General features: G+C 38.6%; 1 protein-coding gene across 1 annotated transcript in view; it reads right to left on the reverse strand.

Annotated features, from left to right (window-relative positions):
* Positions 1-428: 428 nt before the first annotated feature.
* The window catches only part of PHKA1 (phosphorylase kinase, alpha 1 (muscle)), a gene marked incomplete at its 5' end in the record, with an annotated part of 145,270 nt that continues 134,489 nt past the window's right edge, over positions 429-11,209 (reverse strand). Inside the window, 4 exons of the mRNA XM_005871675.2 lie at positions 429-3,002; positions 4,398-4,598; positions 6,224-6,277; positions 8,822-8,992. Coding sequence (XP_005871737.1) covers positions 2,829-3,002; positions 4,398-4,598; positions 6,224-6,277; positions 8,822-8,992 — 600 coding nt within the window. The remainder of the gene's footprint in view (positions 3,003-4,397; positions 4,599-6,223; positions 6,278-8,821; positions 8,993-11,209) is intronic.

The following is an 11,209-nucleotide window of genomic DNA, read 5'->3' on the forward strand; positions in this document are numbered from 1 at the left end:
TTGCTATGATTGCACTGACCACCAGGGGGCAGACACTCAACGCATAAGCTGCCCCCTGGTGGTCAGTGCGCTCTCACAGGGGGAGCGCCGCTCAGCCACAGCTGGTGAGTACAGCGCCGGTGGTGGGAGCCTCTCCTGCCTCCACGGCAGCGCTAAGGATGTCCCGTGGGAAAGTGGGCCTAAGTCATCAGTCAGACATCCCCCAAGGGCTCCTGGACTGCAAGAGGGCACAGGCTTGGCTGAGGGCCCCCCTGCAATGTACGAATTTCATGCACCGGGCCTCTAGTATAACATAATATAATGTATAATGTGTGATTTATGTATTAATATTATTACACTTTGACCCAACTAATGAGCTTGGACTGTAGTGTGTAATTAGATTACATAAAATAGAGCCATGAAATAAACTCCAATCACAAAAACACATGTTAAGTTTTACACATGATTTAATTGGAAATTCTATTTTTATTCTATTTTAAAAACAGAAGTGCTTTAAAAATCCATCTTTTTTTAGTATCACATGCTTAAAATGAGTAAAATACAAATCAAGTTTTCTAAAAAGTTGTTTTAAAAGCAAAACATAGTGAAAGGGCAGCATAGTGCTGGACAACTTAGTAACCCAGAGAAATGCAGCCATCCGTGTCAGTGCAGGCAAATTAGTGTGGGAGGGAGCGGTGGTTTTCACCTATGCCACCACAGATGCACTCTGGGTAGTTGGGGCACACTTGCAGCTAGTGAAAAGACAAAGTTTCAGAACAGGTTGTAAATTATCTTTGTACATGATCCAGAAAATCATGTAAGCAGAAAGCTACTTACTGTGTGTTTCCATTTGCTCTAAGAGAGGTACTGAGAAGCCTGGCTATCCTCTCTTTGTTTGTTTTCTATCACCCTACTCTGCTCACTTATTCATGTGTACTTATAAGATTGTCACTGGTTCTGCAAAAAAATATTTAGAGAGTCCCCCTTCTCCATCTCCATTCTTGGAGAAAAAAAAAAACAGAAAAACCAGAGGGAATGAGGGGATTGAAGTAGGAAATTCTCTGAGAGCAAGCAGAGAAATTAGGAGCACCTTTATACATAAATCAGAGGAAAGTGCTATAGACTAAAGGTGTCCCACCCAAATTCAGAGGTTGAAACTTTCATCCCCAGTGTCATGGTAGTTGGAGGTAGGGACTTTTTTCAGAGCTAATAAGGATTAGATGAAGCCATGAGCATAGAGTCCCCAGGACAGGATTAATACCCTTTATAAGAGAGGAAGAGACCTGAGCTCTGTCTCTGTACCATGTGAAGACACCGCAAGAAGACAGCCATCTGCAAACCAGGAAGCAGGCCCTCATCAAACACTGAATCTGCTGGGACCTTGATCTTGGATCTCTCAGCCTTCAGAATGATGGGAAATAAATGTCTGTTGTTTAAGACATCTAGTCTGTAGTTTTTGTTATAGCAGTCTGAACCAAGAGTTAGGAAAGACATTCTTCAAACAAGGCTGCCTAAGCATGGGACTGGAGAAGAGGACTTAACTTTTCTTCCACTATCCTTTCTATGTCAGCCTGAGGCCACAGTCATTGCCCCCACCAGAAGCAACACTCATATTTACATACTTGCTTAGTCTATCAAATATAGCTACAGATATACAACCACATAAAAGTACTTATATTCAGAAAATTTCCCATGTATGCTTAGACACACACAAATGCAGTTGTGTGCAAGAAATGGATATATGCCCACAGATAGCAAGCTATACACCAACACTAGAATCAGGAAGTGAAGATGTAAGTGAAAGAGTTTAAGAATAAATGGGAGGGCCTGGAATTGGGGATGGGGTGGATGCTGTAGAAAGTAAGTAGGTGAGTGAGACAGAGACCAGGTGAAAACAAGAAAAGAGTGCTCAGGAAAGCATCCAGAGACTAGACTGCTGATTCCTGGTTGCCAAAGAGGCTTCGATTACTCTCTGTGCCAGCCCACTCTTCAGAGGCCAGGAGTAGGTGCACAAGGCTCTCTTCAGGGCACAGAGCCACCTCTGATTCTCTCTTTGTTTCCTAGACATAATATACCACCTAGGCATCTTTTCTTCTGCCCCCTATCCTCTCTGGAATTGGGCTCCTGGCTTCATTTCTCTGGGTTATTCTGCATTTTCTACTACAAATACATATCTGAGCCCTAGCAATCTTCACAAAAGTGGCTTCAAGTGTTAATGCACAAATCCTGAACTTTATATACTAGACTTTCAGTTTTAGACATTTCACCAAAGGGAGACTAGAAATCATGTGTGCGGATACAGAAAAGGCAAAAGCAGAAACAATAATTCTACACAGGAAGGAGCATATCACTCAGTGTGAGGCAACATGAGAGTAAAGAAGGAAACTATAATCTGCTACCCTCTTTTTCCAAGAAAAGGCACTTAGAACAAATATTTGCAATTCATAGCAGCATAAAATGCAACAATTTAGGCTTTACTCACTTGAAATAATGTCTCAAAGTACCCACCACTCATTCACACAAGGAAACCACACATAGGAAAACCAAACTTGAAGAATACGTTATTAATACCTGCTCCCTAAACAGCAGTTAGAATACTAAGTGTGTAACAGGTCTAGAGAATAAAAACACATGCATACTTTTGTGACCCATGAAAGAATTAAGGCCCACAATGAAGAGCCTGGGTGAGCAAGGGTTCACTTCTTCTAAAGCAATTAGTTTGTCAGAAAAGTTCACTCTTCTTGTGGCAGGGTGGGAGTGATCAGGCCATCACAGTTCAGTTCCATGCACAATCAGCGGAGGCAGGAACCAGCTGGCAAAAGGCTCCTAGTAGCCAGGGCCCAAAGGCCTCATTGCATGGCACATATGCTGTGGGGCAGGAACTCCTGCACGTAGGTGGCGGCTGCCTTGGAGAGGTAGGTCATGGTGCCAAACCTGCCACTGGGTGCACTGTCGTACAGAAGAGTACAGATGCCAGATGCAGGATCCTTTGCCAACATGATATCATCTGCGCCGAGGGTTTTCTGTTTGGTTTTTAAGGGTGGGAGAACACAGGGGAAAGGAAAAATTACTAATCCTACTAATTAAAGTCTGATTAGGGTAACTCAGAGCCTCCTCACCATCACCAACTAGTTGGATCTTAGGCTGTTTAGCCAGGAAGGGATCAGGGTGATGCACAAAGCAGGGAATATATTCTATACATGCATTTTTTCACTAGATCAAAAATTCATATGTATTATATTTAAAGTATTAATTATTTAGAATATTTGAAAGTTAAATAAAATTGATAATTAAATGAGTTATGCCTATTAAAATTCAAATGTTAATACTTACAAATCACCCTGCTGTGGTCGGCAAACTGCAGCTCGCGAGCCACACGCGGCTCTTTGGCCCCTTGAGTGTGGCTCTTCCTAAACCTTAGGAGTACCCTAATTAAGTTAATAACAATGTACCTACCTATATAGTTTAAGTTTAAAAAATTTAGCTCTCAAAAGAAATTTCAATCGTCGTACTGTTGATATTTGGCTCTGTTGACTAATGAGTTTGCCGACCACTGCCCTAGAGGGACTTTAGTCTGAACCATTCTAATACTACTGATTTCAGCTGTGTATTATGTTATCTTGCATTTGATCATTATTTCTTTCTAAGTTGACTTAATTCAGGTATACTATAAGCTTTCTAAGCTAGAGTCTATGTCTAAAAGGCATCACATTTCTGATTCACAAACTGACTGCAACCCAGAATATTTAAAATCAGGATTGTCCTAGAAAATCCCAGATACTTTTACTTTTTTGCATCTACCCACAGTGCCTAAGAGAATAAAACACCTGTCAATGTCTTAGAGATTTTCCTATGGACAACAGTGCATGTCCATCACCTTATGTGTTCCTACACTAGATCTAGGAAACATTTGGAAACCTTTCAATAAATAGTTTACATTTTTACAATATGGTTAATTTCCTGGAAGAAAATTTATTAAGAAAAAATGTAGAATTAAAAGGTTCACTTTAATATTTTCCTATAGGTAAGCATCAAAAGCAAAACCAAACCAAAACTAAAATACAATATTCTCTTTTCCTTAATACTTCAGAAAGGGTATGACACCCAATAGTCTCTCATTAAGTTCTTATCACAACAAAAAGTAGTATAATAAAAAGTATGAAATACAATGAAAAGCATAAAAGCCTCCTGAGTTCCAGGCAACTTTACAATCTAACAGGCATATAACACATGGTGAAAGGCAGGTCATCTCGCAGCCTACTTCCTTTGCAATCAGTTCAGAGCCATCACAAAAGGGACCCAGAAAAGAGCGATGAGGTATAGGGCACAAGAAAATGACCTTGGCTTCAGGAAGAGTTCTCAATGCATTCAGATTAGTGCCAGACATTCCCTTTTGAGAAAACAACCAGTTTGCCTACCTGTTCTTGAAGGAACAAGTCATTGGCAATATGCACTATTTTTTCCACAGCAATAATGCTTCCAATACTATGAATTTCAATATCTGCCATCATGGTGAGGACAAGAATGGCTTCAACCAGAAGCTGGCGGTATTCTGGCTGAGGCACACGATTTAGGACAGACTCCACATGAACAGAGAATTTAATCTCGCCTGGAGTCATCTGTGATAGAGAAAAAGAAAATCACTTTTGAAGGACCAATCATCAGGAGACATCAGTCATCTATTCTGAAAGGCAGTACAAACCCAACAGCCAAGAGCACTGCTTCAGTATCTTTAAAGTAATTAAGTAAATTGGTTCAATCTTTTTTGAAAGGCAGTCTGGCATTGCCTAATGAGTCGTAAAAGTATTGATGCCCTCTAACCCCAATCCTATTTCTGGGAGTTTATCTTAACAAAATAACTCAAAAGGGAAAAAACAAACAAACCCTATGTACAAGAGTGCTTATAGCAGCATTAGTCACAAGCGTAAAACCAGAAGTAAGCTAAACATGGGAATGGTTGTGTAAATAATGGCATATCATGGTATAGCAACTTCATGCACTTTTATAGTCATTTAAAAGTAAATATAATGACTGTGGATAAATGAAAAAATAAATAGAACTGAAAATCATATATATATGATGACTGGAGGTATGTCAATCATGAATATACTGTCAGGTTAAAATGGGCATAAAGAAATATAAAGTTTATTTAGCATGAAGGGGATTGAGGAATAATTTTTGGCAAAATTGTATTGAATATACAGTTTAGGGTGGCAATGCAGATTTGGAATCTAAAAACCTTGGTTCAGGTCCTCTCTTTGTCAGTTACTAGTTCTACTACAATATCTTCCTTAGCTATCTCATATAGTTGTGTTGAAGATAAAATTAAAGAATGTGTGAAGGTACTTTGAAGACTCTTAAAGTTACCATTCAGTTATGTATTATTATTAATTCTATTAACATTTCAATCTTGCTTAAAGGCAGAGAAAAGACAAAGAGGACATTGTTCTTTATTACAGGAAAGGCCTCTAGGCAAGAGTAAAGCCTTGAAGCACAGCATCAACTTTCTGTCCCTGCCTCTCCAGACATTATCTGTAACAATTCTAGTGTTTTTGAGAATTTTCTACTGTCCAATTTACTATCTCTAGCTTGCTAATTCTAACCTGTTTGTTGATTTCGAATACAAACTATTTCTTTAAATTTTCCATATTGGGTGAAAAGTAAAATGTGAAACCAACTGATAATCTATGTCTGTGTTTCATGGCAATGTTTTCCAACTACAGTTATATATCAGAGTCATTCTAAGGATTTTTTAAAAGTGCAGATGCTCAAAAACAAACAAACAAAAAAAGTACAGATGCTCAAGCTCCATCCCTGGAAACTATAATCCACTAAATTGGAGATGAGAGCTCAGGTTGTTGTGACATATAGTTAGAGCTAAGGACACTGGTTTATGATCTAATAGTCTACAAGCATCCTACCACAGAATGGTGGGATTAAGAAAAATGGGGACATGGGAAGTCATTCATTCTTAGGTTTTTATCTTGCCTGCCCTCCAACTCTGGCAACACTCATATAAATCAGCCTAATTAATCATTAAAAGAAGCTGCCTTATATAACTAACATACTATCTAATTATTTTAATATTCTTGATCTATTTGTTAAAAACATTCTCTCCTTTCTTCAAGTCTCATGTTCAGTTGATTTATAAAAGCTCAGATCTGTTATTCTGAAAAATGATCACTGAAATACTTTAGTCAGACAAGCTATCAATCACATAAATGTGAATGACACAGAATCTTACCTCTCTAGTGGTTGAAGAAGGTAGAACAAAACCTTCCACTGAAAGTCCATGACACTGTGAAACAGCAAAAACATGTTGTCAATAAGGATATGCTGACAACTGGGAGGCTGTAAGGAAATACCTAATATTTTTAAGTGTGCTTCACAGGGGAGATGCTAAGTAATCACAGGCCAGTGAGAGGCCCTGCAGCTTAAGTGTCCTTGCCAAGGGGTTGTGATTACTATGTGGCAAGAAACAGGGTTGAACTATAGGAGACCTAAGGTTCATGCTCTACTTAGGGGAGTGGAAGGGGTAGGGAAGGTCTACCTTTGGCAACCAACTGGCCCCAAAGATTCAGAGACTACATAGGAGGATACCATACTCAATCCCAGAGCCAACACAAATAGGCTTTCAGAAAGATTTTTAGGCTGAAGAAAAAACTCAAGATATAAATTTATTGGACATACACAGTTACTTCATTTTCTAGTTAAACATCCCCCATCAACACTCCTGCTCTACTTCTTCTAGAGTACTTGTGATTTTATTTTTTGGTAATCCTCACCTGAGGATATTTTTCCATTGATTTTTAGAGAGAGTAGAAGGGAGGGGAAGAGACAAAGAGCGAGAAACATTGATGTGAGAAAGACACATCGATTGGTTGCCTCCTGCATGTGCCCTGACTAGAGCCAGGAATCGAGCCTGCAACCTAGGTACGTGCCCTTGACCAGAATCGAACCCAGGACCCTTCAGTCCACAGGCTATAGTACTTGTCATCTTTTAACATTGTATATAATTACTTATTTGCTGTGTTTGTTATTTATTTATTGTTTGTCTCTCTTTAGTAGAACGTAAATTCCATAAGGTCAGGGATTGTTGTCTGTTTTGCTCTTTGCTGTATCACTGCCAGCACCTAGGGCACTGCCTAGTGCACAGCAGGTGCTTAGGACATATATAGGAATGAATGATATTTTATCTTCTTCCTAACCATCAACTCAATTACTAAAAGCCAATAAGAACTAATGACTTGCCATTTTAGATTTTAAATCAATCAAAACATTATATATTACACCACAGATAAAGATTTCAATCCAATAGATTTAGCGAGTCTACCAGACACTTCTATTCTATGTTCCATAAATCAAATTGAACAGTCTTTGTACAGAGAATTACTAGCCTTCAGGCACATGTGCACTGTGATTATGTTACATTCATAGCCTGAAAAGAATGGAATGAAAAAAACAAGGGGCATTTGTTTTTCCTCTTAGATCAGGATTCCAAGTCCAGGTGTTGATTCCACCACAAAATACCCAATCTCCCTCTGTCAGATTTCAAATTTTCTTCTCTTGTATTCTCACAGCCTCGTGGTTCTACACTTTTATCATAACGTATTTTGGCCTTGCATTATAGCTGCTAATTAAGGTAACTATGGATTAAACTCCGTAGTGACAAGAACAGATATCTTCTATGGTATTTGGGGTAGAACAGTACCTACTATGTGTCTGTGAAACTGAATTTTTATAAGCCAGGTGTAACTGAAGAGATAAAGTACAAATCTGTCACCACTGTTCTCAAGAAGTTAGATGGAAGGAAAGCAAGTTTTAGGTACTATTTGAAAGGAAGATTGCAGGGCTGATAGTCTAAGGCAGGGGTGGGCAAACTTTTTGACTCGAGGGCCACAATGGGTTCTTAAACTGGACCGGAGGGCCGGAACAAAAGCATGGATGGAGTGTTTGTGTGAACTAATATAAATTCAAAGTAAACATCATTACATAAAAGGGTACGGTCTTTTTTTTTTTTTTTAGTTTTATTCATTTCAAACGGGCCGGATCCGGCCCGCGGGCCGTAGTTTGCCCACGGCTGGTCTAAGGACTCAACTTCCACCTTTCCAAAAGATCACATGATTCTGTCCCTGGAAGAATATTAATGTGCTAAGGGGAAAAATTCAACTAATGGTTCTGAAGTCCTGGATGAAGTATTCTTCAGGTTCTTGCCAAAGGCAATGAAGCAAAAAGTGGCACCTAAGAGATTATGAATGAGGCCTATGAATGAGTACAATGGTCTTCCTGGACCTCTAAAACTGTCATAAACATAATGATATGATGTACCCTTAAATGTCTTTGGCAAACTAAGCCTTTAAAAGAAAAACAAAATTGGTCATGCCAACAAAGTCTTTGGAATATTAATATCATTATGACTTTGCATTTATTTAGTAGTTTTCATCCAAGAAAAAATACAAGTAAGAGTTTTTTATATTAACTCTTCAGATGCCACAGTTATTTTACTATAGTGACATTTAGTTATTAACAGCACACTGTTACAAATTCATTTGATTAGCAGCAAATACAATGTCCTATAATGTCCAATTGTGGACAAAAGCAGAGAAGTGATGATTTTTTAAATCTAATTTATAAACAACACCAGTGTAAAGAGACTAAATTATCAATACTGGCAAAATAACAAATCAACTCTTTCATTTTTATGTTTTGTTCTAGGTTTCATCGTGTAGCATTTCACGTCTATATAATTGCTGTGATGTCACAGTCATGTCATATCTCAGCCAAGGAGAATGAGGAACTCAAGGGGGAAAATAAAGAGACACCTGAAAAGTGTTATGCTCACCTTCTGTAAAACTTTCCATACTTTTTGATAAAATCCAATTGGGACTCTGTTCAGTGCTCCATCCAACCGTCTTCGACGTTGCCATTGACCTTGACGATTATCTTTAAATGTCTGTTGATCATATACACTAGAAAAGGAGCCACTACTTGGAGTCACAGAGGTTCCAGGTGACTTGGGAGTAAAGAAGAGGAAAGAATATAAATCAAAAGTTATCTCTGTTCCTCTGATAAAGTATTATAACACAGTGAACAATAAATACTCTGCAGAATTATAAACCAATATTAAATGTAACATCCAAGATAAAGAGGTTACAGTGAAGTTAGTAGACTTATGAGTAGTTAACAGCAATGTAACTGGTATAACACTTTTAGAAAGCAATTTAGTTATATATAACAAGAGCTATACAAATGCTAATATATGAAAGGATTTTAGCTATCTCTTTCCCTGGTTATTTGTTAAACCTCCGACTGGTCTACAGCTTAGTTTGCTACATTCATAAACTGCAACACAGCCTCAATCAATTTAAAAGAATTGAAACCAGAGGAAATATGTTCTCTGACTACAATGACATCAAATTAGAAACCATTAACAGAAGGAAATTTGGGAAGGAAATTTATAAATATGTGGAAATTTGAAGATACACCTCTATATAACTAGTAGGTTAAGAAATAAATCACAAGGACTATTAGGAAACACTCTAAGATGAATGAAAATTGAAATACAACATACCAAAACCTACTGGATGCAGCTAAACAGTGCTCAAAGAGAAACTTATGAGTGCTTGTATTTTTTTTAAAAGCTCTCAAATTAAGAACCAACCCTTCTACCTTAAGACAAGAAAAAAAGAAGAGCAAACTAAACAGAAAGCAAGGAGAAGAAAGAAAATAATAAACTAGCATAAATAAGTAAAACAGGGAAGAGAAAAATAGAGAAAATCAGTGAAACCAAAATGTTTCTTGGAAAATAAATATCAACAAAATTGACAAATCTTTTGCTAGACAGACCAAAAATTTTTTTAAAGAGGGATTCAATGTATTAAAATCAGGATAGAGAGGGGACATCACTTCCAAGCTTAAAAAAAATAAAAATGATTATAAGGATATAGCATCAGCAGCCATTTGTCAGCAAATTACATAACTTAGATGAAATGGACAAGTTCCTAGAAAGATACAAATTACCCAATGGACTCAAGGAGAAACAGAAATCTGAATAGATCTATAACAAAGAGATAAAATAAGTAATTACAAAACTTCCCACACAGGAAAAGCCCAGGCACAGATGGCTTCACTGGTTAATTCTACCACCAGCTTTACACAGACTCCTCCAAAAGGAGAAGCGAAGGGAACTTCCTAACTTATTCTATGAGGCCCATATTACCTTTTTACCAAAATCAGACAAAAACATTACAAGAAAACTACAGATCAATATCCCTTATGAACACACATATAAAAATCCTCAACAAAACACTAGCAAACCAAATTCAGTAACTTATAAACAGAATTATGCACCATTGATGAAGTAGAATTTATTCCAGGAATTCAACGTTGTTTTAACATCCAGACATCAATTAATGTAATACATTATATTAATAGAATAAGAATAAAGGATAAAAACCACATCGTCCTAATAGAGTAAGAAAAAGAATTTAATAAAATCTTAACACCCTTTTATGATAAAAACACTCAACAAACTAGAAACAGAGGGGGACCTCTTCAATCTAATAAATGGCATCCACAGCTGACATAGTGAATGGTTGGAGATGGACTGTTTTCCCTCCTAAGATGAAAACATGACAAAGGAGAAGCAAGATGGCGGCGATATAGGCAGACGCGTCCCAGGTCTTGTCCCGGAGCAAATGGAGTATGCAGCTGAAACTAATAACACCCACCCCGAATTGGCGAAATTACTCAGCTGGTGAGAAGGTTTGCAGCAGGGAAGGGCAGAGCTCCCCTGGAAAGGTAAAAAACCAGGGATCTGGGCAGGAAACTTTGCCAGACCTCTGAGCCCAGAGGGTCGGAGGGAGACCGAGTGGCAGACAGCCGAGTCTCTTGGGACAGACACAGCCCCTGACTGGGGAAAGGAGTTCCTTGGGACTCCTGTCGCCGGGGTATTTGAGATTTGGATTCTGTGACTACCTAGGACTGAGCCTAAAGGGGGCAGCCTGAGGAGCTGACCAGATCATGCAGTGCTGGTAAGAGAGGAGTGTTTCCGTGGCCGGCCAGCGTTTGTTTGTTTCTTTGTTTTCACTGAACCCTACTCATAGGACAGTTCGGATACAGACACTCACCTGTGCTGAAGAGAGGGAGAAGGTGTGGACGAGTGGAATCTGGGGAGAGGCCGAGGAGAGAGGGGGGCCGGGAGAGGTGGCAGCGAATTGAGTGCTGAGAC

The sequence above is a fragment of the Myotis brandtii genome, unplaced genomic scaffold, assembly GCF_000412655.1.
Source record: "Myotis brandtii unplaced genomic scaffold, ASM41265v1 scaffold3518, whole genome shotgun sequence".
Classification (NCBI taxonomy): domain Eukaryota; kingdom Metazoa; phylum Chordata; class Mammalia; order Chiroptera; family Vespertilionidae; genus Myotis; species Myotis brandtii.